The following is a 27,961-nucleotide window of genomic DNA, read 5'->3' on the forward strand; positions in this document are numbered from 1 at the left end:
TTCTATAGTCACCTGTATCCAGAGCTGTTTTCTTCGGCTCTGATGTCTCCTGCTTCTGACCCCCGCTCTTTATATTAATTGATTATTCACTGCACCTCAGACCTGGCAGCCGGAGCATTGCGGTGACAGTATCGCGTGTGACAGGTGAGTATCTTACAAGCAGTGTATGCAGTGACTCCAGGAGGTCATCCGAGTTGCCAATGAACTCTGATGACCCCCCCCTGCGCTACAGCGGGTGTCACCACGGTGACTTCACAGGTTCATCAGAGTTCATTGGGAACGCTGATGACCTCCTGGACGTCACTGGACACACACTTCTTGCTTGCTGAATACTCACCTGTCACCGGCGATGCTGTCCTTGGCGTTGTTCCTGGCGATGCTGTACCCGGTTATGCTGTCATCGGCGGTGCTGTCCCCGATGCTGTACCCGTAATGCTCCAGCTTCCAGGTCCAAGGTGCAATGAATAATCAGTGAATATAATGAGCCGGTGTCAAAAGCAGGAGACAGCAGAGTCGAAGAAAACATCGCTGGATACAGGTGAATATAGAAAATCTATTTATTTCAAAGACCCGTGTTTTCTCCGGTACGTTTCACATGAATCACATCAGTGTGCGATCCCTGTGACACCCGTGCTGCCAGAGAAAAAACAAAACGTCTGCGTGTGTGCGTGCGAGACCATTAGGAGTCACACGGTGAGTGTGAAAACACAACCGTGTGAGTAACAGCATAGAATAACATGGGTACGTTTGGCATCCGTGTTAAAAACAAGTGTCACACGTACCTGACACATGGACGTCTGAAAGTGACCTAAGGGTGAATTTTGTACCCTGACTCCCCCTGCAGACCCCACAAATACCTTTATAAAATCTCCCTTCATGTGTGTAAATTCATCAGTCTGGTCCGATAGGCAACCTATTTTGTGGCTCCTGTCCCTCCTTTTCCCGCTGACCTTTATCCTCCTTTGATGATTGACGTGGATGATGCCTCTGGCACAATCCATGTAGCCAGGTCAAGATCTCGCACCTGTGCAGAAACATTCACAGCTCCCGCAGGATCACTTTGCTTGGCCCTATGGCGGGCAGAGCCAAAAACATAAGTGTGCCTGAGCGAACCAAAGAGTTCTTTACGCAGGCACGAGATTTGCCCGGGGATGTAGATGACATCACCTGCATCATCCACGTAGCTGGGAAAGATCTTGTGCCTGCACAAAGAGATTGCCGGTTAGAGCAGTTGCACTTATGTTTTCGGTTCTGCTCGCAATAGGGCAGAGCGAAGTGCACCTGTGTGAGCCTGTCTCTCTGTGTAAGTGTGAGATGTTGCCCAGCTACGTGGATGGCGCCGGAGGCGTCAATCATCAAAGGAGGACGGCGATCAGCGCCAAAAAGAGGGACAGGAACCGCAAAATAGGGTGCCCATCGGATTAGAGGTAGAGGTGGATGTGGAAGTGTAAGCGGAAGAGGCGGGGCAGAGAAGGTTGCCAACGTTTTTTTATTTTTGTTTTGTTTAGGAAACTGACCTAAAATAATAGAGAATAAGAAAAAAATAAAAATCTTGAACCAAGAGGCAGAGGTTTAAGTGGAAGAGGAGGTTGGGTTGAACGTGGTGCTGAAGGTAGAAGAGGTGGAGGAGGTAGCCAAAACTGATTTTTTTATTGTTGTTTCTTTTTTTTTTTAATTTGGGGAGGCCTCAAAACATTGGGAATGGCAAATAGAGTATAACAATTTCACAAAATTCAGAAAAATACATATAAACAGGCACAAATATGCATAGATAGTGAGAAAAACATGGATGTGTATTTTTAGATAGTGTATGTAAATATCTGTTTCAACTGTACATCAGAGGGGAGGCGGTGGGCATATACATTATTGGGGGGGCTATACACATTACTGGAGGGGACATAGATATTACAGGGGGGCATACACATTACTGGCAGGGTATACATATTATTGGGGGCATACATATTACTGGCCGGGCATATATATTACTGGGGGGCATACACATTACTGGGGGGAATACACATTACTGGGGTGGGTGGCATACAGCACTGGGGGGCATTCACGTTACTGGGGTGGTGGGCATACAGAACGGGGAGGGCATACAGCTCTAGGGAGCATACACATTACTTGGTTGGGGGGCATAGAGCACTGGGAGGCATACACATTACTGGTGTGGCATACAGCTGTGGGGGCATACACATTAATGGGGTGGAGCAGCATACAACTTTGGGGGACGCTGGCTGGCACTGTAGCTCCTCAATTCATCTGTGGGACGGGAGCGCAATGCGCGCCAGCTCCGCCCACACATGAACTTCAATGCACATGAACGCAGCATTCAGCAGTGACCACTGCGTGCAAGTGCAGATTTAAAAGGCCAGCAGTGAGATAAGAGCAGCTGCTGATCTGAGCACTACACTCTGGAAATCGGCAGAATATATCCCCCGACCTGACGACGGCAAGTGGGCCATTTCCGTCGGTCCAGGGCTCCAGCACTTGCCCCAGTGCGCATGTTACCAATGCCGGTCCTGCATGTGGATGCGTACTCTTCCATCATCTTGTTGAAACGCTGGCTCCTGTTAATACAGACTGTATGAGATGGTGGTGCCAGATATTGTGATGTGCTGGGAAAGCTTGTCCACATTTTGGCCATGATAACCCTCCCTTCTGAGGTAGTGTCGGGGCCCCACTTCCTCCACCTCCTCTGCCTTGTTCTTCCACTAAGCGCCCGCTGTGGGGTGGGAATGCCATCCGTAGTGTGTCTACCAGCTTGCGCTTGTATTCCCTCATTTTCCGATCCCGCTCCAGTGACAAAAGTAAGAATGGAATGTTGTCCTTGTAGCATGGATCCAGCAGGTTGGCCACCCAATAATCAGCACTGGCAACAATCTGGTCAACTCAGAGGTCGTTGCACATGCACAGCAGCATGTATTGGCTCACGAGTGCCAGGTTGCCCAGAGGCAACTACAAGCTGTCCTCAGTGGGAGTGTATGGTCTGTGTCCTTTGTATCCTTCCAAGCCATGCTCCAGTGATGCCCAGGAGCTGCTTTGAATGCCACCCTGCTTTGAACACGGTTCCTCCTCATCCTCCCAAACTGTCCCCTGGCTGTACAGTTGTGTACCTGGCCACTGTTGGTACAGGCAACACCCTCAGTACCATGTGTAGACAACAGGCCTGATAACGGTGTGATTGGTCCCTGTTCCTCCTGCTCATCTTCCTCCTGTGCCACCACCTCATCCATCAATGCCTGAAGCATCAAGCAGGCATAAAAGTGCGATAGTAGCTCTAGTGATAGCGTCATCAGCACTGGCCATGTTGGTGGAGAATTTGCAGCAGCACAACACAACACACAGTAGTGGTGTTCCACAGAGCGACTCACGTGTACATGCTGAAGCTGAAATTCCACTATTGGAGAGACTGCGAGCAGCAGCAGGCAACATTTGCAAGGTAGAGTTCTACTTTGTTGGTACTTCGCATATGAAGCGGTGAGCAGGAAAGCAGAAGTGACGCTGCATTGCAGACAGGCAAGCAGCAGCAGGGTGAGAGAGCGTGCACAGACTGCCCACACTTTCAACAGCAGCTCTGACATATGTGGGATATTTTTAAGAAACCTCTGCCCCACTAAATTCAGCACATGCGCCAAGCAAGGGATGCGAGTCAAACCGGCTAGGCCCAGAGTTGCTACGAGATTTCGCTCGTTATTACACATCATTAGGCTAGGCTTGAGGTTCACTGACACTAACCATTCATCCATCTGTTTCATCCCTGTCCACAGCTCCTGCGTGTTGTGGGATTTGTGTCCCAAACAGATGAGTTTCAGAACAGCCTGCTGTAATTACGGTGCTGAACTTGGTGGTGCATGTCTTACTGTGAACAGATGAGGAGGCAGGAAAGGAAGTGGAGTAGGAGGCACCATGGACTGAGAAACATCCAGCAATCCTCAGTCGTTGTAGGACATAGGCTAGAACGCCTTCCGCCTCTGGCCCAGCCGCCACAACATTTACCCAGTGGGCAGTTAGGGAGATATAACATCCGTGCCCTTGCTTACTAGTCCAAGTTTCGGTGGTCATGTAGACCTAAGTCAGTGATAGCGTTGCGCAGTGCACACCTGACTTAAGCAGGCTTTACACGTTGCAATTTCGCATACGATATCGTATGCGATTTGCAACGCCCCCATCGTATGTGCAGCACGTTCAATTTGTTAAACGTGCCGCACAAACGATTAACCCCCGTCACACGTACTTACCCGTTCATACGACCTCGATGTGGGCAGCAAACGTCCACATCCTGGAGTGGGAGGGACGTTCGGCGTCACATCGACGTCACGCGGCAGCCGGCCAATAGAAGCGGAGGGGCGGAGATGAGCGGGACGTAAACATCCCGCCCACCTCCTTTCTTCCGCATTGTGGGCCGGGAGCCGCAGGACGCAGGTAAGATCTGTTCATCGTTCCCGGGGTGTCACACACTGTGATGTGCGCTACCCCGGGAACGTTGAACAATATGACGTTCAATTCTAGAGAAATGAACGATGTGCATGCGATGAACGTTTTACCGTTCAATCGCAATCGCACGTACCTGTCACACACTGCAATGTAACTTACAATGCCGGATGTGCGTCACTTACGACGTGACCCCGCCGACACATTGTAAGATATATTGCAGCGTGTAAAGCAGGTTTTAGTCTACAACATCTGTGTGTAAGGCAGAGATGGCCGACCTGAAAAAGTAATGGCAGCTGGGAACAATGTACTGCGGGACAGTCACTGCCATCAATGTTTTAAACTCTGTCCACTAGCCGGAATGGCAGCATTTCAAAGGCCAAGAATTTCAAAATGCTGTCCTTCAGGACCAGGGCTCCTGCGTGGGTAAGGGAGTACTTCCTCTTTCTATCCAGGGTTTGGGGGATGGACAGCTGAACACTTCCATGGGACGGTGTGGAGATGCTCGGTGACGGTGGTGGTGGTGCTGTCACATTCTCTCTTTGCGTGGAGGCAGGTGACCCTGTTGGTAGTGAGGAAAAAAGGCTGACATTACAAAAGAGGTAGCAAGAGGAGCCTGATATCTTTCATAATTTTTCAGGTGTGTACTCCACTGCAGCTCGTGCTTGGAATTCAGATGCCTCATCATGCAGATGCTGCTCAGGTTAAAAACATTTATGCCTCGCTTCAGGCTGTCAAGGCACAGCGTGCAAACCAACTGTCTCTTGTCGTCAGCACATTGCCTGAAGAAATGCCACACCAGGAAGCTCCTTTGAGTTGGCCTTGGTGTGCTCATTTACTCGGTGCAGTGGGAAGTACTAGCAGACGTACTGGCTAGGGGCCAGCTGCTATGCTTTTGCACCCTGTTCCATCTTTTGCCGTGCTTCTTTGTCAGCGGGAACATCTCCTATTCCTCTGAACTGCACACGTCACTAGGATGACCTTTGCGGCATGTGGCGTCTAGGACCTCATCATCCCCTGCATCATCTTCCACCTACTCCTCACCCCTGCCCTCCTTGCCAGTCTGCACACAGTAGAGAGCCCCAGCAGTTGGCACCTGTGTTTCATCATCCTCAGAGATGTGCTGTGGTCTACTGATCATGTGCATTAGCCCACTTACGTACTCATCCGCCAACAGAACAAGTGGTTGGGCATCAGTGCTCTCAGTCTCTTCCACCTCTGGGACAGGGACAGGTGGATGGGCCATGGAACCTCAGCCAGCAGAGTTATCAATAAGAAGTAACTGCTGCATGATTTGGGGCTCAGACTACTTGGCTGATTTGCAAGGGGGTGAGGTTGAAGAAAGATGCCCATGGTCCTCAAGTGCCAACTCTGCGCTTTCACCAGGGGCCGGGTGGATAATGCGAAGGAACTGGAGGCACTCTACACTCTAAAACTGCCTCAACACGTTCTGGTCTCACCATTCAGCCAGTAGTACTTGGGCATATGAAATGAAGCAGAACATCTTGTCGGTTGTGTGACCCTTAAGAAGATGGTTCATTAGGATACATGGCAGGCACAGATCAGGCTATTAGGGCAGTATTAGGGCAGTATGCCCAAGGATCTATTAGGGCAATCTGCACCAGGCTGTATTAGTATTATAGCAGGCTGCACCAGGCTATATTAGGGCAGTAAGATCAAGGCTCTATTAGGGCAGTCTGCACCAGGTCGTATTAGGGCAGTCTGCCCCAGTTCGGATTAGGGCAGTCTGCGCCATGTCTGATTAGGGCAGTCTGCCCCAGGCTCAGAAGTTCTAAGAATGGCAGTGCAACCCATGAACCGGCCTTTATACAGGCTGGGTCACATGATGCACCAGCCAATCACAGCCATGCTAATACTTGGCATGGTTGTGATGGGTCCGAAAAGCTTGTTGATTTGCTGCACTGCAGCCTTTCAACAAGCTTTTTTCGGCTGCCGAACCTGAACAGTACACTGACTTCTGTTTAGACGTCTATGTTCGAAGTTTGGCACCGGAAACTAAGTGGCCGGTATGTACACAAAGTTTACCGTTCGGATTCGCTCATCCCGTGTCACCTGTCAGACACAGTACTGTCCATCCCCACACAAACATCCAAAATTAAAATTTTACAAATCTAAAAGGGCTTTTTATAAAAGTGTTCAAAGTGAAGTTCACCTTTAAGTCTCATAAAAATAACACAAAAAATTGTTCATATTTGGCACATCTTCACACATACAATTTGAAAATGCATAAGGTCGGAATTTTTTCTCCGACAGTAGAATATATGCATGAAAGTCAGAATAAATGAACAATTAGTGAAAATTAACCATAGTAGAGATTTATTCTACTTACAAAATTACCGTAACATTTACATTTGTAATATTCAGTGATATTCCTCCATATAAAACCTTAATATATACAAACATGAACGCTAGGGTTTTTTTCCCTCCAATTCCTGAATGGAGATCATCAACTCAAAATTTTCTATGCAATAGGATTTGTCATTGTGGTCTTTTGGTACCACCAACAACGTTATGGTATTTTTGAGAAAAGTGTAGTTTTTGGGCATTTGGAAGTGAAAACTTAAAAGATATCCAGAATTAAAGAAGAAAAATGTCATATCAGCACCACACCTGTCCACAGGCTGTGTGATACTGCACCTCATCCACTTATTTCAAGGGAGCAGCGCTGCAATATCAAACACAACCCCCACAGAAGTGTTGTTTTTATAACAAGAGCAGCAGTTTTCTTTCTTTAAATCCTAGACATTCCCTTTAAATCTTCATGTCTTCGCTCACATTTCAATTATAGTATTGTATATGCTGTGCTAGTGTCCACCAGGATGTGTGTCAATTGCCTGGAGGAACTCGATGCATTAAATTTATGTAAAAATTTTATTCTGAATAGCAGCATCAGATAAATCCCATGGTATATAGATGAAGAAATCCTCTTGACGTTTCCTTACAAAACTTCTGTGAGTGATGAAAATACAAGTATCTACAGGTATAGCCCTATACTTAGTGTAGGGCTCTATTGTTTCAAGCCATAAAATTCATAAGAAAATGACAATGTGTTATTTAAACCGATGGAGAACAGAAGTATAAACTCTTCTGTTATATATAACTTACCACCTTGTTATACAGAATTAGGGGTAAAAAAAAAAATGAACAAATAAAAAGGTTTTACATATTGGGAATGGCAACATTAAGACAGGGGAAGCATATTTTTCCAGCAGTTGTAGACCAGTGTGTATGACAAAAAAATCTTGACCCTCTCAATTGGGGGGTGGGAGGGGAAAAGGAAGTGAAATCTATATAAAAAATGACGCTATATATATTATATATATATATATATACACACACACATACATATATACATTATCACAGTTCTGTTTCTCGTTATTCAACAAATTTATCACGTGTGACTTGAAGGTGCAGGCTCATTTGTCGTGCTTTTGGAAGAGTCTTTTGATCTATCACTTTTAGAGTCTCTGTTGTTCTCATTGCTTTTGCTGCGGACTGTGCGATCTCGTCCTCGATCTCTGTCCCGTTCTCTTGTTCTGTCTCGATCTCTTTCTCGTTCACGGTCTCGATCCCTCTCCCGGTCCCTATCACGATCCCTACTTCGAGACCTATCGCGACCCCTACTCCTTGATCGATCTCTACGTCTATATGAATCTCTATCACGATCTCTATATCTGTCCCTGTCTCTCTCTCTGTCACGATCTCTCTCCCGCTCGCGTTCCCTTTCTCTGTCTTTATCTCTGTCACTATCTCTGTCACGCTCTCTTTCTCGGTCTCTCTCTCTCTCCCGGTCTCTTTCTCTTCCTCTGTCCCGATCTCTGTTTCTATCCCTATCCCTATCCCTGGTTCTATCCCATTCTTGTTTTTCTAGGTCTCTCTCTCCATCTCTGTTTTTTTCTAACTCTCTATTTGACTCCCTTATCCTTGGTCGATCAAAATCTCGATTTCTTTCAAAATTTCTCTCTCTGTTCCAGTTTCTACCACGGTCTCTATCCCACTGTACATCAGTTTCTCTTTCCCTGCGCCTCTCATCAAACCCTTGATTTGATGCATGTTCAGATGGTTCTGGTTCATTAGTGCCATCAAAGTTTCGAGGCCTTCCCTCTAAACCTTGACTGCGGTGGTCTTTATTTTGTCTGACACTGTTGGATCCCCAGTGGTCTGAATCTTGCCTATGTTGTGTAAAATCCTTATGGGAATCTGAGTTAGGCTTGTTCCAGTTTTCACTTCTGTGCAAAGGTAGAGTAGTTGGAAGCTCAAGCAATGGCTTAGGTCTCATTTGTTGAGAATCCAGAGATCTAGATGGTACTGGACCCCGCTGTCCACCATATGGGATTGGAGCAGACCCTCGCTGATTGGGAAGTAAGGGTGATAATTTGCTATTAGGATCCTCCAACAAATGAGGTGAAGTACCTTTTGGGCCAGGATAGTTACCAGAACCGCGCAAGTCATCAAACTCATTTAGATATTGTCCTCTTGGAGGTAAATGTGATGGTGCAGACCCTCTAAATGATGCCTGAATTTGTGTATTTCTAGCTGGTCTAAGTGAGCTATCAAAATTGAATGGTTGTGCTCCTCCTCCTGTTAATGGACCATCAAATCTTGTACTAATATCATATCTAAGTGGTCCATCAAACCTTAGCGGTGCATTAACTGGTCCACCAAAACGAGAATCTTCTATTTCTAAATGTGGACTGTTTTTTCTGTCAAATCTAGGTGGGGACTGTCCCTTTTGGGTGGAAAAGGGATTAAGAGGTATTCTGTCTCTAAAGGGATGGAGTGGTTGATGACCAAACTGCTCAGACATAAGTGACCCAATTCCTTTTTTCTCAAGATTTTCTTCAGGCTGAAGGCTACCATATCTTTTTAAATCAGTTGGAAAGTCTTCTGAAAACATGGAGGATGGCCTTAGTCCTGCATTAGTCATTGACAATGGTCTTTGTTCACCAAACAGTGGTGATATGTCATATTGTGGTGGACCCAGTATTGATTTATTAATTAGAGGAAGATGTCTGTTTCCAGACTCCTCTATAAAGGATGCTGCCTGGTTCTTTTTTTGTGCAAAATTTACTTCCCTTGGAGGATCATGATGATCTGACAGATTTCCTTGAGGAAGAACATGGCTGTCAAAATTCTGAGACTCCATGACCCATGCTGGCTCTTCTACTGAAGGAAAACACATTGTGTTGCTACCAGTAAATGGGGGTGTCTGCATTAATGGTAGAATACCTTCAGGTGTTGGTAATAGTACCTTGCGTGGTGGTTTAGACATATCTATTGAACTTTCAGATGTAAAAGCTGCCTCTTGTACACTATTCCAAGGAGCAGGATCCTCTTGCTTAAGATTTTTCTGAACCTTATCAAGAATAATGTCACTAGTTTGCTCATCCACGTCCAGACTAACTAAAGGACTTTCCTCTTCCTCTGCACTGGAAAATGGCTTTACTACAGGTATAGGCATAATAGGTTCAGGTGAAAGCATTTTGGGTTGTTTCTCATTTGAAAACAGTTTGCTAGGAACATCCTCAATGTCTACATGCATTCCTTTTGTTGCTGCTTGTCGAGGATCTTTAGTTTGTCTAAGATCTTTGCTAGTACTCATAAACTGCTCTGAAGTTGGACTCATAGCCTTAGTTGTACTCAACTCTCGCTGGAAGAATTCATTCTTTAGTATAGAAGATTTTGGAGGAGGAGACATTAATGCATCAGAGACTGAGAAATGAGCCATAGACACACCTACAGCTGCTCTTTGCTGCCTCAGAGCTTCTTCTTGTTCCTCCAGTTGTCTTTTCTGCTCCTCTATCTGCTTGTTCAGTTCTTCTAACATTTTCTGTTGTTCTAAGAGGGTGGATGAATCAGGAACATTGCTCAGAAACTCTTCATCTATTTCCATGTGTGGCTTGATTTTACTTGCAGCAGTCATCCTATTGGGCAAATCGTGGACTGGAACTTTAGCTTCTTCTAAGATAGTTTCATCCTCTGGGTCATACGCTTCTTCATCATATAAATTTTCACAAGGCTGTTCTGGCTCATAGGGAGTTTCATTATCATCATCAACCTCTGAAGTATCAAAGGCCTTTTCTGGATCATACTCTTCTTCTGGATCATATGGCCTATCATTATCCTCCTCTTCTAAAGCATTTTCTTTTGTCAATTGACCAAACTGTTGCACAATGGGATCTACAAACACTCGCTCAGCTCCAGACTCTACAGTAGTGGTTGTTGTAACAGCAGTTACTGTAGGAGTGCTGGAGGTTTCAGCTTTCGTATCGGATCCTTTTCCAAAGAGTGTCTTCAAAATGTGCTCGAGTGGTGTTGAAGACTTTGATGTTGAAGCAGATTGTTCAGCCGTTGGTGGTGGAGAGTAACGGGCAGTGCTGGTTGCAGAGAGGACATCAGCTTTAGAAGCTGGCAGTGTAACAGCAGGAGGTCCTACTTTTGGTACAGATTCTGCAATAGGAGGAGGTGATCCTGGTGGTGTGGTACTTTGAATGATATCACTTGTGATTGGCAGGTATTTTTGGGTTTTCTTCACTACTTGGGATGAGACTGGTGTTTTTGTAAAATTTAAGATATCCATCTCTTCCTGGCTTGGAGCTTTAATTCTCTTTTCTTCTACTTTATCTGGTTCACTTGGAACTGGGCGCTTGTTTCTCTGACAAATGACTAATCCCAGTATCAAGTTTGGACGTGTTGATTCAAGGCCTACAATAAAAAAAATAAAAAAATAAAACATAAAGAAGTGCATATTGTCTTGGTCCCTATTGCATTATGCTAAAATAAATGTGGTGTAAAGGCCCAGTGACACACAGAGATAAATCTTTGGCAGATTTGTGGTTGCAGTGAAATCATGGACATATTGTTCCATTTGTTCACAGCCACAAGCCACAGGCACTCACTGCGAGTGGAAGAAAAGCGATTCAGACAGCTAAATAGGAAAGGGTTCTTTACAGTTAGAGCAGTCAGACTGTGGAATACCCTACCACAAGAGGTAGTAATGGCAGATACTATAACAGCTTTCAAAAAAGGGCTGGATGATTTCCTCACTACACACAACATTGTTGGTTATAAATGACTTAGTGAACAAATGTAGAACTGGTGGAGGAAGGTTGAACTAGATGGACCTAGGTCTTTTTTCAACCTTAGTAACTATGTAACAAACCTGGCACTGATTGTCCACAATTTCACTGCAACCACAGATCTGCCGCAGATTTATCTCTGTTTGTGACAGGGCCTTAAGGCCTGTCCACACTTTATATCAGCATTAAGTGATAAAGCATGTACAGAATCATGTAGAAAGCTTCTATGGGTAAACTGCATGTGAAAAAAGTATGGGGCAATAATAATCCTGCATGTTCAGTAGCGGAGCAGATGTACAATTGAATATGTTATTCTGTTCTAGTGCAATGTCCATCAGGTCTTCTCCAGGTGCTCAGCTTCAGTTCTAGCAGAACCCAGGAAAAAGGAGCCAGAGACTAATTGTTTAACTATATAAATTCCCTCATACCTTTCTTTGCATTTTGAGTATAGAAGCAAATATGGAGATGGTAGATATGTGCTGCAATAGAAAATCTGTTCCGTTCATATAAAACACATGGATTGCAAAAAAAAGTCCCATTCAGGTGAATGAAATCGTTGCTGACATTTTTGCAACTCATCTGCCAAGTATGACTGTCCCCGTACTAAACAGCTGTAGCATTAGAAGATCAACAAGTAAAACTCTCAGAAGCAATCAGAATATAATGATCAAGGCACATAGGCCTAATTAAGAGCTCACACGGACTACGGGTCCATCTAAGGCTACATTGTGGGGCCCGGTATGAGTTTGCAGCCGCATTTATAAACCAACTCTTCCCTTGTAGTCATCAATGTTCAAGGCGTGAGGAACATCTAAAGTCAAACATATAGATGTGATTTGCTTATTCACAATTATCTCATAGTGTAACAACAATGTAATGATTGTGGTGAGATACCGTTCCTTTAATAGTTAGTTGGGCTTTATTTTAGGGTGTTTTCAGTGGCTTAGTTGGGTTTTGTTTTAGGGTGTTCTCAGTGGCTTTGTAGTCTATCATTGTGTTTTTTCTTGTCCATTTGAGGTTCTACAGTACGATTTTGAACAGATGAATCAGATACCAGGTCTTCCAAAACGTCTCCGGTGAAGAGCTGATCCAAACTGCAAATGTTGCACGGAGGCTCATGTATAAGAGACCAATCTCATATCTATTCTTATAAAAAACTCTAGTCAACATGTATCGATCGCCGTGTCTGAAAGTGGATGTAATGTCAATTTCTGAAGTTAACCAGACAATGACAACGTTTTGCAAAAATTATTTATTACAATTTCTTTTGAAGAAAATAAGACAAGGGACATCAAACAGCGGGAAATTCCTGGTTATATGAGCAGCACCGGTTCAATACTTACCTTAATCTTTGTCTATTGATGTGGATATATATATATATTTTTTTTATTTTTTTTTTAAAGCACAAGCTGCTTACCTGGTCCCTCAAAGGGCAAGAGTTTGGATGGAATTGGGTCTTTTCCACTTAATGGTATGAGATATAAGTCCTTAATGTGTCTGTTGTTATTGGCGACAACACCGAAACGACCGCGGCTGCTAAAGTATGAATAAAGGGAGATGTATGCCACCTCTTCCTCTTCTGTGGCAGGGTGAAAACGGATCAAAGACAGTTCCTAGAAACGAAAAACACAATAAAAATTCTCAATGAATGCCCAGGGCAGGCGTAGATGTCAGATTATTAGGTTTGTCCAGATAATTACATGGTCACTATGCCTACCTTTGACAAAGAGGATTTTAGTTTGCCCACATAATCCCATACAGTTTTTGGAGAGATTCTACCACCAATATGGATGGTATCTGGCAAGTCCTACAGTAAACACAGATATAAGAACATTAGATACCGAATATTTGAAGGAAAGTATTTACTAAAATAGCAATTTATATAAAAGACTGGATACAAACCTCGTTTAAATACTCAATAGAGCCAGAGACCGGATATGCCTTGGTGACAAACTTGGCCACAGACTGCATGTTTATGAATCCTTTCCATATCGGACTCATGCGAGAGAGGAAAAGGGATGTATCTCCAACTTGATTGGGCCGGATATCTGACAAGCTGTAAAGATAAAACCATGAAAAAAAAAGTGTCAGCAAGCAGCTACACACAGGCAAATGGTATCCTACAGGACGACTATAGACCAATAAGCAGTAACTATTACACCAAGAGCTAACAATCTGTTACGTAAAGTTTTACCTTCTTCCTACAGATGTGTATCTCCCTGTACACACTAAGAAATCATCAAATCACACCATCTTCTAACCAGCTATAACTGTAATGTGTATATTACTACTCCCATCAGATGAGGCTAGGAAAAATCTAACTAAGCAAAACAGAGGGCTCCCTTCCTGGACCGTAGGATACGAATTGGATTCAGATCCTCTTCATATTGTGGGTAAAAGCACAACCAAAAGGGTACGTGCCCACGATCAGGACCCGGTGCGTCCTGACCTGCGGGGCCATGAGTCTCCTCTGAAGGGGACTGCAGCTGCTCGTGCCCACGATCAGTGTTCAGGGCGCAGCGGTCTCTCGCTGTGTTCTCCTTGCGGAGAAAGCTTGCAACTCCGCAGCAAAGAATGGAGATGCTCGGGAAGCCACACAGCAGTCAGTCAGTTTATGCTGCAGGCAGTACAAGCACAGTGAGCATGGGTTTTCTAGAAATCCTATCCACTATGCTTGTACTGTACAACGCAGCGTTTTGGACACAGCTGAAACATGCTGCATCCAAAACGCTGTGAACACTGATCGTGGGCACGCACCATAAGAGTAGGTTTAAGCAACTACATGGTGCAAGATACAGAGACTTCATTCATCCCTTGCTTCAGTTTATTGTAGGCTGAACTATTATGTATTGTAGTGGGGTTTTTTTCCCCCCACAAATGGACACCAGTAATGTGCAGGACAGACAGGATTTGATAGAATGTGAGGATGTAGTCTCTTTCGGAAAGGTTTTCCTGCTTGCCTTTGATGGGCACCTCTATATGTGGTAGGAAATATATGCACCCTTTTTTTGCATGGAATATTAGAACACCCCACTTCCTATGGCCCAAAACCTCAACCCTTTGTAAAGCTTGATCTAGATAGCAAAAATTGGGATGCTTTTGTGCATTTTCCTTCCCATCACGACATGCACCACTGTAGGGTAAATCAGACGTAAATGCCTCATAGGCAGGGGTTCATGTCTTGCGACCATAGTGGACATCTGATTTCATCTTAAGGGTACAGACTGGCTAATTTAAAACGCATTAATAATTTCTGTAGTTCTGCTGGACAGAACTTTGGTTCCGAAATAGTACCATAGGAAAAGCTGCCAAATATGGGCCTAATCCTAAACCAGAAAGAGCAGCATAATGTTAGGCTGTAGTCAACATGGTTGTTGTTTTAGAATGGCAAGTATCTCGCCCCCAAAAATAAAGGAAATAATCAGAGGAAATAATCAGAGGAAAGCAGGAAAAGCTTCCACTAAAAAAGGAACAATCCTCGATGATGTGAAACAGGAGATCTCTTCTGGGCACAGCAGAGTTGGTTTTGACTGTGCCGCCCTATAGCACTTATGGAGGGAATGTGTATATGGATTTCACACTACGTACACCTAATGTAAAGTGCTACATCTGAACCACTACTCTACACACTATATATGTCATGCTCCATTGTTGTCCAGCCTAAGTAGGGATATGTTAAAAGGGTCAGCGACATGCACTGTATGTTCCATAAGAATTTGTAGACTACGCACTTGACATTTGGTGATGAGGATGATAAGTAGCGGATGTCGGATGTTGTTGGCTTCATCAGAATTGACTTGGGAGTGGTGATGACCATAGGAGGCGGAGGCGGTGCTGGAAGCTCCTCATTTAGAGTGGGTTTAGGGCTCTCCTTTGGGGCAGCAGACACAGCAGGAGGGGGTGGCCGGCTGATGGCTCTTCTGGGGTCTCTACCAGATACAGTGACTGTGGTAACAGGGGTGGAGGGAAGTTGTGGACTAGGGAAGATGGGCTCAGGGTATGTAGGGGATGCAACAGGGAGAGGCAATTTGTGTGGGGCAGTTTCTGGGACAGTCTCCTCTTCTGTAGTATCCATAGGCGTTGCAGATTCTTCATCAGGCGGTGGAGGAGGTTCATCTACAATCTCTGGTTCTGGTTTTGTTTCAACCTTCCTTGACATAGATGAAGAACTGGTTTTCAAGCGCTTATTTGCAGGCTCGTCATCAGCAGACATCTGACCTGTAGAAAGAGAATGCATAAGTAATCTCCAAACCCCAAAACGCAACTTAACCATTGTATCTTACTTGACTAGCTTTGCATAATCTTGAAAGACAACTTTTAAGTTCTCTTTTATTGGGCTGGAGAATAAAGTAAAATACATGGCTCCCTCACCTGTACATATTTTGCAGTTGAGATCAAACAGATGAGCACGGTGCTGGCTTGTTGTGTCGTTTAACATGCTTGTGAACACATCAGGCATAGCAAGGTTGCTCTTTTCTGGAGGCCGGGCAGATTCTTGCGGTTCCTAAAGCAGACAATACATGTCACAATGAATCAATCAATTCTCAAACAAGAAGTATCTAAACAAAATTAGGAAGCAGAACAATATAATTCAAAAGAACAGGACAACCCCTCAAAAAGCAGAGCCTTTCTGGCTGGCAGCTATCCTAGTTCATGCGCCTATAATCCCAGCTATTGATTCTGCATGCATTACTTGGGCGCATGAACTTTGTAGGATTGCATCAATAAAAGATTGCTCTGATAAGATGAAATTACATCTTAAGGATATGCAATATATGTACACCTTAAAGGAGGTCTAATCTATTCCATTCATATCCATTACCCACCGTTTCATTATCAGACATTGGAGGAGATTCCTCCATATCGACTGTGTTCCTGGGAGAGGATTTATTTCCCCTTCGAGACTTGATCTTCAGGATTGCACTCTAATGGAATGAGGGAGCCAAAAAAAAGACAATTAGACATCAAGCCTAGTGCTCATCATGACTGATAAACAGGAGTTATTAGCTTTCATAATCTGTCCTCCATATTGGAGGCTAGCATGGCGTCGGCACACCCTTCACAAAGTAGATGCTTTCTAATGAGTGTAGGTGAAACAGTTTATCATAAGTAAACAACCTCCTTTCCAATGAGGGTCCTCAGTAATCAGAATGAGGAGGGCTTTATCGATTGATATTATATGCTAAATAGGAATATGAAAACAACACACCGCGTTAGGTCCAGCTTCTTTCCAGGAAGAAAGTTTCTTTGATATGAGGTCTTCAGGCTTTAGGCGCACTAATTTAGGCAATGGGATTTGTTCACGCAGGACTCTATGAAATAATCCCTAAAAGTAGAGGATGCTTTTTAGATTACATCTCAAATGTAACATGTTATCACAAAACACCACAGCTTAGGCAACGCATTAGATATAAACTGCTTGTTGTATTTGATCTATAGTGAATTTATATTTTAGTCTGTAGTACTTGAAAATTTTATTGGCACTAAAGCAATTAATGACAGTCTGTAGGTCAAAGGAATAAAATATTAAGTCTATGTGGTTGTACCTGATTTTTTGGATCCTTCAGGTTAAACATGAGGTGTCGGTACTTGCTCTTGTAGCGGTTATCTGTATCCTTAAAGAGGTTGAACATTTCTTTTTCAATGTTTACGGCGATCCTGGTGACTTCGGTCTCTGTCATTACCAAGTCATCGCTGTCATTCATCCTGTGTTGAAAGGGGGAAGGAAAGAAATTTGTATTTCTTGTATGTTTAGGGGTTAACTTGTTTTCATCAGAGAACATTTATTCACAGATAGGGAACTTCTATTCCCATTAGAGGAGCAACAGTGCACATGCAGAATCGCCACTATATAGTTCTTTATCTCTGCTCTTTTGCTTTTTCCACCCCACCGAAAATGAATGGAGCAGCGTTCAGGCATTTTGTAAAGGGGATAAAAGTGTCCTATCAAAGATAAAAATGTGCAATTCTGCTGATTGATGTAGATCCTAGCGGTCAAACTTTCACCAATCAACAAGTTATCACCTATGCTATGGATACATAACTTGTTTTTACTGGAGAACTCTTAAGCATTGTGTTACAGGACTAACAGGCTATAAGGGCCGTTTCACACATCCGTGTATCGCAATTTGTACAGACCAGCCGTAAATCTCCTGACTCAACCTAAACATCCTCATAGGCATTCGGGTCAGGAGACCTGCAACCAATTTGTATTTGGACCGAGAATTCCAAATTAAGCAGCTGGACATACTGTAATTAGTTAATAGTCTCTCATTTTTGTAATTAATTCCTTTACAAGGGAGGTAATAACTGTAGGACAGATCATAAATATCAGATGAGTGGGTATCCGACACTTCACTGATCATCAGTTTGCAGTCTCCGGATGGAAGTAGTGTGTGGACCCTTACTGCTACGGTCCTGTGCATGATGTATGGGTTGTGCTCAGCTTCAGGTGCTACAGCGCTCAGCTACGATTCAAGCGATTACTGCAGCGCAACTGCAGTAATTGAGAATGGCCACTACCGTGTATAGCACCGTAGTTTTCTGACTCCGTACAGTTTACATAAGACTCCTCAGGATCTGTTGATCAGTAGCAGTGCCCGGTGTCAAACTGCCATCAACTGATGAGGACAATCCCTTCAATGAAGCCAATACGGCGGCAGATAAGATCAATACATGTTATGTAGTATCCTCAGTACAGCATATAGATCATCCTGCATTTGATGTTCCCTAAAAGATTAGTGAAAAATTGTCATTCATATGCTTCATACATATAATTGAGTTGTTTTTGCCGCTCATGCCTGGATTTCTGGAAACCTTATTCACCTTAATGGGAATGGCAAGGGCTACTCAGCAACATTAAACGGTCTGTGCAGACGCAGCAGTTTTGCTATGTTATCCTAAAATCTGAAGGATTTCCTAGCCCCAGCAAACTGAATGAGATTCCTGAAGTCTCATGTACATGTTGCTTATTTTTTTCCTTGCGGATTTGTAGAATATTTACATCTGGTGTATGTCAGTACTTTCAGCATTTTCAATGCAGAGTTAACCTAAACTAATGGGGAAAAAAATGTATTAAAGATGCATGTATCTGAGGCGGTTTTTCATGCAAACACATCAGTATTAGCAGATTGTTCTGCTGCAAATACTGAATGTGTGCACATACCTTAAGGTTGTGCATGTAGTGATTGTAAATGGAGATGTGTTGTGCCAATAATTACACAAACCGCACAACATATTAACCTTAAGGTACCGTCACACTAAGCAACATCGCTGCAGAGGCACAACTTCCTAGCGATGTCGCTGTGTGTGACATCCAGCAACAACCTGGCCCCTGCTGTGAGGTCGTTTGTTGCTGCTGAATGTCCTGGGCCATTTTTTAGTTGTTGCTCTCCCGCTGTGAAGCACACACATCGCTGTGTATGACAGCGAGAGAGCAACAACTGAATGTGCAGGCAGCTGGCTTCTGCGGACGCTGGTAACCAATGTAAATATCAGTTAACCAAGAAGCTCTTTCCTTGGTTACCCGATATTTACCTTCGTTACCAGCGTCCATCGCTCTCACGCTGCCAGTGCCGGCTCCCTGCACACATAGCCAGACTACACATCGGGTAATTAACCCGATGTGTACTCTGGCTAGGAGTGCAGGGAGCCAGCGCTAAGCGCTGGTAACCAAGGTAAATATCGGGTTGGTTACCCGATATTTACCTTAGTTACCAAGCGCAGCATCGCTTCCAAGCATCACTGCTGGCTGGGGGCTGGTCACTGGTGAGATCTGCCTGTGTGACAGCTCACCAGCAACCCGTGTAGCGACGCTCCAACGATCCCTGCCAGGTCAGGTTGCTGGTGGGATCGCTGGAGCGTCGCTTAGTGTGATGGTACCTTTAGACTAATGTAAAATTGTAGGTTACTTAGAAATACTGACACTGGATGGGACCTTTTTTTTTTTTTGTCAGGACCGGAACAAAAATAATTTGTCGAATTCCAGTACCGAACTTAGTGAGGAGTGCTAACCTTCCACAGTAAGCTTGGCCTCTGTGCACACAGGGGTTCTCTCCACATAACTAATCATCCCCATCCTGCCTAAATCTATTAGTTATAGTTTTTTCTGGCTCTTATCCTGACTATAACACTAGTGAAGACACCAAAGCTTCTTCCCACACCTTTTCATGAGTATCTCCTTCAGTGACCTCCGAATGTTCTGCCGCATCTGAACATTAGGACCTTGTTGTGAGGGGTTGGATGTCGGCTTGGCGGACAAATTTGATGCTGGTACAGAGTTTGCATTGGAAATAGAGGTGGAAGCTGCATTAGTAGGAAGAACAGATGGCTTTTTGGGCAAGGAGTTGGTGATTGTCTTTGCTGGCGCAACTGGAGACGATGATGGTTGAGTTTTCTTGGGGATTGGGGGTAATTTACTAATAGTAGAATAACTGGGGACAGGAACAGGCTTGGGTTTGATAGTTTTTAGGTTCTTGTTGCTGGTCATAACTGGTGTTGGTAACGGCTTGATGGGAACCAAAGGTGGCGAGATCTTCTTAATCATTGGAATTCTTGGTAGAGCAGAGATTGGCTTCATCACCAAGGATGTAGGGGAAAGAGGTGGCTTTTTAACAGGAGGGGTTGGAATCTCCGGTTTCTTTTCTGGTTCTTCAACTTTCTCTGTAGCTGAAAGAGAAAATAAAATGAAAGTCAGTAATACAGTCCATAGCAAAAAGGGGAGGCCAATGGGGTTGATGTGGTAATATGATGGCTTTAAGGAAGAGTTAATGTGAATGTTACTATAAGGAATATGTAACGAACAAAAAATAAATAAAAAAAAAAAAATTGAGGTCTGCAGACACAATGTAAATGGTTGTGTGACCTGAGCAGCGGGTCCTCCACTGCATCGTATAATATAACGTTCAGAGTACAGGCCCTTGACTACTGTAATCTTGGATCCTTAAAAAACTAGAAAACACTCAGAACGTATTTTAGTGCACAAATCAATTTGCTTATAAAATATTAAAAGTAGCGCGTTTATTTAATTTTTGCAAATATGTTGCCATCCATGATCTCGCTCTAATTAATTTAATTCCAGCTCATTTTCATATATACATTTCCACCCTTCATTATAGGAAATTACTCAAATGATTTCCAGTCTTACAACCAGTTCATGCAGTACATGGGCTAATGTGTGGACATTATTAAATCCCTTGTGGCAGCGCTCATACTCCTCTCCACCCAAATCTACCCTTTTTGTCTCTGTCTCCCCTGCAGCTAAAGATATGGTTGAAAGGTTATGAAACTAAAAGAAAATCCTTGCTGTTCATAGCAACCAATTATAGGGCAAATTTCATTCTGTATCTTGCGCTGGTAAAATGAAAGCTGTGCTGTGGTTGGTTGATTTGGGCAGTAAAGGAAGTTTTTTTTTTCTTTTACACAACTGCATAAATGTGTATATATTATCTACTTTATATAAGAGCAGTGATATAATGAGACTGCTGTATACATCACATAGGATATACATCATATGATTCACAGAGACTGCTGTATACACATCATATAGAATACCCAGACACTCTGCTGTATATACATCACATAAAAAACACAGACACTGCAGTATACACAAAGGAAACAGACTGCTGTATAAACATCACACAGGAGAAAAGAAAAAGGAAATACTAAGACTGACAAAATATACAAGACATAGGTGAGACAGACTGTATATATACACATCACATGGGAGTCACAGACTGTCTCTGTGAGGTATATACAGCAAATACAGCTGCACACACCACAGACTCTGCTGGGTACATCAAGGGACAGCCGCAATATGTCCCATATCTATCACTTGCAACTATTAAGTAGGGTAAAACAGTATGATACTGTGGCATCATAGGAAAAATTCTGCATTAGTGGATCCATATATAGGGGTAAGAAGAAATCAGAATGTCAGACAAACCAGACATCAACTAAAATAATTACACACAAAAGCATACTCCACTCATAACCTACTTCACCATTATTGATTAAAATCTTGCTAGCCTACTCAAAATTCACCTCACCAGCTGTACACATGGATGAATCCCAACTCATCCTTACTACTAGGTTTATCTCAGGTCTAATCTAGTTTCAGTCCATCATTAACCACATTAAGATGTCTTCCATTCTGTTAAACATGCAATCATCACACCTAATCAGAATTCACACTAGCCACTGGAGCCATTCTGCAAGAGTACACAGATAGGACAGCATAGGAGGACAGCATGGGATCACAGCTGATTCTTTTTGTGAGATAGGCATTTCCCTACCTGCTTTTTACAAAATGTTTTACCTCAAATAAAGAATAATTTGTGATCCCGTGCTGTAATGTCTGTATACTTTTTTACTTCCTCCCTAGGCCAGGAGCTGTGGTATGATCAGACCATGTTCCTGTACGGTCAGACACAGCCATTACACAGTACATAGCAGGGACACATATATAAGACTATCTCAGCACATGAACATTTTTTTTTTTTTTAACACATCTAATTGTGGAAATTATCATCATCATTATAAGATCTATTGATTAAAATAAACTTTGTTCATGGGACAACCCTTATAAGTATGGGTGCCACACACAGAAATCCAAGTACACACTCTCCTTGGCTGCTAGTAAAGAGGTTATTAACAGTTGTCTGAGGAATATTTTGCAACACTGAATGCACATGGGCATGGAAATCAAGACGATCTGCTACTGGCAACTTCCTTTGCAATTTCAGACCAATAACATTCCAAAAGCGCTTGATGGAGAAAAGTCTGTGGTAACACATTTAGGCCACGAAGACTGTTCACATGGGCATCACAAACAAGTTCCCTTGTGAATGATTACAGGAGACCAGTAGTAAAGAATGCAAACCATATATAAAAAGATGGTGTATATATGGGTTTACATTCTTTATTCCTTTGTTCTCCGGTAATCATATGTAATATGGAGTTGTTCCTAGACCATATGTAGTGTGAAATTCACACTTATATGGTCCAAGTGTTTTTGTAAAATTCAACTATGCATTTATGGGATTTTGTATTCCAAGTTTCCTTGTGAAGCCTTCTTCCTAGCACCACTGACATGATCTTCAAACCAATCTCCAGCTATCATTGCATTCAAGTCAAAAGCAGAATTACTCATTAAAGAAACTAGACTTTTCTGGCAGCCTCCACTCTTTTGCTCTACACACCATAATGTGATGGTGCACCATCACATTATGGGTGCCAGGTCCGAGCATTCCTACATGAACAGTGTCCTGGATAGTGGATTGGTCATCGTAGGCCAGTTGAATGGCCACCAAGGTCTCCTGATCTGACTCCCTAAAGGCCCCGTCACACTAAGCAACATCGCTAGCAACATCGCTGCTAACGAACAACTTTTGTGACGTTGCTAGCGATGTTGCTGTGTGTGACATCCAGCAACAACCTGGCCCCTGCTGTGAGGTCGTTGGTTGTTGCTGAATGTCCTGGGCCATTTTTTAGTTGTTGCTGTCCCGCTGTGATCACAGATCGCTGTGTGTGACAGCGAGACAGCAACAACTAAATGTGCAGGCAGCAGGAGCCGGCTTCTGAAGAGGCTGGTAACCAATGTAAAACATCGGGTAACCAAGAAGCCCTGTCCTTGGTTACCCAATATTTACCTTCGATACCAGCCTCCCCCGCTCTCACTGCCTGTGCTGCCGGCTCCTGCTCTGTGCACATGTAGCTAGCTGCAGGACACATCGGGTTAATTAACCTGATGTGTGCTGTAAGTAGGAGAGCAAGGAGCCAGCGCTAAGCATTGTGCGCTGCTCCCTGCTCTGTGCACATGTAGCTGCAGCACACATCAGGTAATTAACCCCATGTGTGCTGTAAGTAGGAGAGCAGGGAGCCAGCGCTCAGTGTGCGCTGCTCCCTGCTCTCTGCACGTGTAGCTGCGTGCGCTGGTAACCAAGGTAAATATCGGGTTGGTTACCGATATTTACCTTAGTTACCAAGCGCAGCATCTTCCACGCGGCGCTGGGGGCTGGTCACTGGTGAGCTCACCAGCAACTCGTGTAGCCACGCTCCAGCGATCCCTGCCAGGTCAGGTTGCTGGTGGGATCGCTGGAGCGTCGCAGTGTGACAGCTCACCAGCAACCTCCTAGCAACTTACCAGCGATCCCTATCGTTGTTGGGATCGCTGGTAAGTTGCTTAGTGTGACGGTACCTTTAGACTTTTATCTTTGGGGTTATCTGAAGGCAATTGTCTATGCAGTGAAGATACAAGAGGTGCAGTATCTGAAACAACGGATACTGGAAGCTACATATACTACATATTTCAAAGCGATCCAGCTTCTTCCTCCAGATGTATTGAGATTTCCTGGACTTTTTCATTCTGAAGTCTTCAACAGTGGTGCAGAAATAAAAACTTTTTTACGTTCTTCTTTTGCCTCAACAGAGTGCACACAAGTGATCTGCAGCAGCGTCATCTCCTTTGCTTATGGTATGTTACACAGCTACAGCAGGTGAGCGCAATCTGTCTATACCACTGTTCATCAGATAAGAGCCTATTTGTGCCATTATTCACAAGTGTTTCCTCCATTAGTATTTAAAACTACAGCTCATCCTACAAAAAAAAAAAAAAAAAGTCCTTATCCAGCTAAATTGCCTAATGGCCTTTGGAAGAAAGGTTTGTTTAGATTAAAAGCACCACTCCAGAGGTTTTTTCTATTGTCCTTTCTTGCCCATGGTCTTCTAATCACCCTCAGGCAGTTTCACCTTTTCCAGCATCGCTTTGGTACCACTGTGCCATCTTGTGATCACAATTTCTGACAGGCTGGATGTCCGAAGTTACAGCTTTCAATGCAACTCTATGAAAGTCAGAACAAGGCTCTCAGATTTGTATTGAAGAGTTACCTCCGGCTCGCTCCATGAAACAATGCCGGAAACCGATGGAAGCAACGGTGATAGAAAGTAAAAACGCCAAAGGATGAGTATAAGATAGTAAAAGGCAGCGACCCAATATCTTAATCTTAAATTAAAAGCACCAAAACCAGTGATGAAAAAAAACAACCAAAACGCTGGAGTAGTGCTTTAAAAGGAATCTGTCAGCTGGTTATTGCTACCTCATCTGAGAGCAGCATGATGTAGGGATGCAGAGACCATGAATCCAACGATGTATAACAAAGTAAATCACTTAAAGGGACCCTGTCACCATATTTTTGCAATCTAAACCAAACCTAGCACCTTAAGCAGCGCCTGTGCTGCATCGATAAGGGTTTTTTCGCACGTAAATGCTGAATATTCTACAGCGATTTGACAGCGCATGTGCGCTTCAAATCACTGCAGAAGGCTAGTTTCACACTTGCGTTGAACGGCATCTGTTGCATTGCGTTGTGTGACGGATGCAACGGATGCGTTGCATATAATGGCACAACGGATGCAACGGATCATACAAAACGGAAAGTTTTTTTGTTTTTTCTTCTTTACAGTTTTACCGGCAGCAGACTATTGTGAACGATCAGCTGATCACCCGGCGGCCAGGCGCTCAGCTGAGCGCTCTCACATGCCGGCGGCCGTGACAAAGATTTTTATATATGTATATACATATATGAGAAACGGGTTTATGCCGCGCTCAAGAATCACTGTATCCAAGGAATTTACTTTAAAACTCTTTTTTTATTTCAGTTCCAACGCGTTTCAGAGACATATACCGTCTCCTTCTTCAGGGAAAAGAGAAAATGACATTTTCTCTTTTCCCTGAAGAAGGAGACGGTATATGTCTCTGAAACGCGTTGGAACTGAAATAAAAAAAGAGTTTTAAAGTAAATTCCTTGGATACAGTGATTCTTGAGCGCGGCATAAACCCGTTTCTCATATATGTATATACATATATAAAAATCTTTGTCACGATCATCTCGGGGCCGCTGCTTGGAACCACGCTGACACTCACAGGCTTTTCAAGGGGTTGTGACTGGCACAACCTCATCAGGTGAGTGTTCTCATTCGTGTTTTTCTAAACGGTTATTGCCGGGTAAGACCCTATTTGCGCCTTTTGTTTCCTCATCTCTAGCATGCCGGCGGCCGGGCGCTCAGCTGAGCGCTCTCACATGCCGACGGCCGGGCGCTCAGCTGAGCGCTCTCACATGCCGGCGGCCGGGCGCTCAGCTCAGAGCTCTCACATGCCAGCTGCTCAGCTGAACGTTCGGCCACCGAGAAACAAAATAAAGTTTCTGTGATTTAAAAAAAAAAAAAAAAATTGAGCATGCGCAGTGAAAAATAAAGGTTTCCGCCGCTCAAAAACACGTTACATGCTGCGTTCCCTCTGCCCGACGCAGCGTCAAAATAACGACGCTGCGGCGACCAACGGATGCAAAGCAAACACTTGCGTTACAGTGCGTCGTCCATACAAGTCTATGGAGAATAGCACAGTGCGTTAACGGACTGCGCTGAATGCAAGTGTGAAAGTACCCTAATGGATGCAGTGTTTCAGCAGATTACATGCTGATTTCATGCGCTATGGATGCTGCCTCTTACATATAGAGTGGGAGCAGCATCCAAAGCGCACAAATTGACATGCTGCTTTTATAAACGCACGGATTTGGGTCAAAATTATAGCAACCAAATCGCTGCGTTCAAAAAAGCAACGGGTGCACGGATTATGCACAATCTTTAAAGATTGTGCAGGGGACGCAGGACGCATGCATTTACGCTGCAGTGCAATACGCAGCGTAAATACATGTAATTACGCAACATGCGCATGAGCTCTAAAGGTGCAGCTTGTGCCCTCACTCCCCCTGTAGACACCACAACTACCTATCTGTCCCGCCATGCATATTTGCATCTCTTTTCCCTCCATTTCGCACCGATTTTCGTCCTCCTTTGATGATTGACCCATCAGACGTCATCCACGTAGCCGGGCAAAAATCTTGTGCTTGCTCAGACATTGCCGGCTTGCCCTATTGTAGCTGAATACATAGGTGCGCCTGCGTGAACCAGTGAGTTTCTCTGTGCAGGAGAGAGATTTTTCCCAACGATGTGGATGACGTCACCTGCATCATCCACGTGTCCGGCCAAAACCTTGCGCCTGCGAAGAGAACTTGCTGGTTCGTGCAGGCACACCTATGTTTTTGGCTCTGCCCACAATAGGGCAATGTCTCTGCGCTGGCGAGAGGAGAGATTTTGCCCGGCTACGTGGATGGCGCTGGGAGAGTCATTATGTCAACCAAAAGCAGGACGGCGATCAGCGCTGAAAGGAGGGACAACAGAAGCAAAATAGAACACCCATCGGAGCTTTTAGATTTATCCATGAAGCAGAGCCAAAAAATCTGACCCTGCTCACACCAGGCTCTGTATTTACATTTCTATAGACAGTAAGGTTCTAATCACAAGATGGGGCGGAGTTAGACAACATGGCAATAACCAGCTAGTCACAGCAATGATAATGTCCTAATGATAAAACTCGGTTTAAAGTAAACAGTACAGGAGCTTGAAATGTGACTTTGTTGAATTGTGTTTTTAACACCCAAAGCATGCTTTGACAGATTCCCTTTAAAATCATAGGTCATTTTTTTTTTTTTTAAATATTCCTTTTAAAGAAGCCACTTTTTTTGTTCTCTTTTCCTTGATCAGCTAACTCAGCTAACTCACTTTTGCAGTTTACCATAAGACTCCGATAAAAACCATGTGCACCTTAAACTGTGCTCCACCTCTCCTACAACTCATTTTTTAACAGCTACAATCTAGCTTCTAATCCCACCACTCCACCAAAAAAGTAATGATTCACTACCTGCATGTTTACAGTGTTTTTACTACAGATTTTTCTGCACCAAAAACCAGGGCTGGCAGCTCAAAATACGCAAAGGAAAAAAAAGCAGCACCTGAATATTTTAGACATGGTGCTGGTGCAGTGAAACAATATTTTGTAGAAGAAAAAAAAAACCGCTGAAAAAAATTCCACAGATGAACATACCCTTAGAAACCTGTAATTTGTAACATGGAGTGGTCAACTACGTTAAAGACAAACTCCCATCCTTTGGCATCTCATGGATTTCCGATCTTCCCAAACATTTAGGGTTGGATTCAAAGCTTTTATGCCAGTATTCTGGTGTATAAAGCTTTGAAGTGTCACAATTTTGTTACAACTTGCAGCTGCACCAAAGTTTTGCGACTTTCAGAGCCACGTCATTTTCACTCAGCTCCGTCAAAGAGGGCAGAGTAGGGGTGAGATAGTGGTGTGGGGACCACTGCTCAAATTCATTACGAGCGTCGCAGTCCGCTATGCCAGCAGGGACTGGAGTAGGATTTATAGGAAGGTGCATGAAACTCGTACCCCCTAATGAACCAGGAGCATCTGACTCCAGCCTATCTTCTCATCAATACCAGCATGAACGCCAGTCTATTTATCAGACCTTTACTGTCTCAACTCACACTCTGAGCATCATTCAAGACTTTTCCTG

General features: G+C 43.9%; 1 protein-coding gene across 2 annotated transcripts in view; it reads right to left on the reverse strand.

Moving 5' to 3' along the window:
* Window positions 1–6,748: 6,748 nt before the first annotated feature.
* Window positions 6,749–27,961, reverse strand: part of DIDO1 (death inducer-obliterator 1) — a 111,315-nt gene continuing 90,102 nt past the window's right edge. For both annotated transcript variants that reach the window (XM_075350418.1, XM_075350417.1), the window contains 10 exons: window positions 19,697–20,201; window positions 17,081–17,240; window positions 16,744–16,860; window positions 16,361–16,459; window positions 15,906–16,038; window positions 15,266–15,752; window positions 13,437–13,590; window positions 13,252–13,341; window positions 12,952–13,147; window positions 6,749–11,160 (listed from right to left, as the gene is read on the reverse strand). In XM_075350418.1, coding sequence (XP_075206533.1) covers window positions 7,847–11,160; window positions 12,952–13,147; window positions 13,252–13,341; window positions 13,437–13,590; window positions 15,266–15,752; window positions 15,906–16,038; window positions 16,361–16,459; window positions 16,744–16,860; window positions 17,081–17,240; window positions 19,697–20,201 — 5,255 coding nt within the window. In that variant the 3' untranslated portion in view covers window positions 6,749–7,846. The remainder of the gene's footprint in view (window positions 11,161–12,951; window positions 13,148–13,251; window positions 13,342–13,436; window positions 13,591–15,265; window positions 15,753–15,905; window positions 16,039–16,360; window positions 16,460–16,743; window positions 16,861–17,080; window positions 17,241–19,696; window positions 20,202–27,961) is intronic.

The sequence above is a fragment of the Anomaloglossus baeobatrachus genome, chromosome 5, assembly GCF_048569485.1.
Source record: "Anomaloglossus baeobatrachus isolate aAnoBae1 chromosome 5, aAnoBae1.hap1, whole genome shotgun sequence".
NCBI classification, from domain to species: domain Eukaryota; kingdom Metazoa; phylum Chordata; class Amphibia; order Anura; family Aromobatidae; genus Anomaloglossus; species Anomaloglossus baeobatrachus.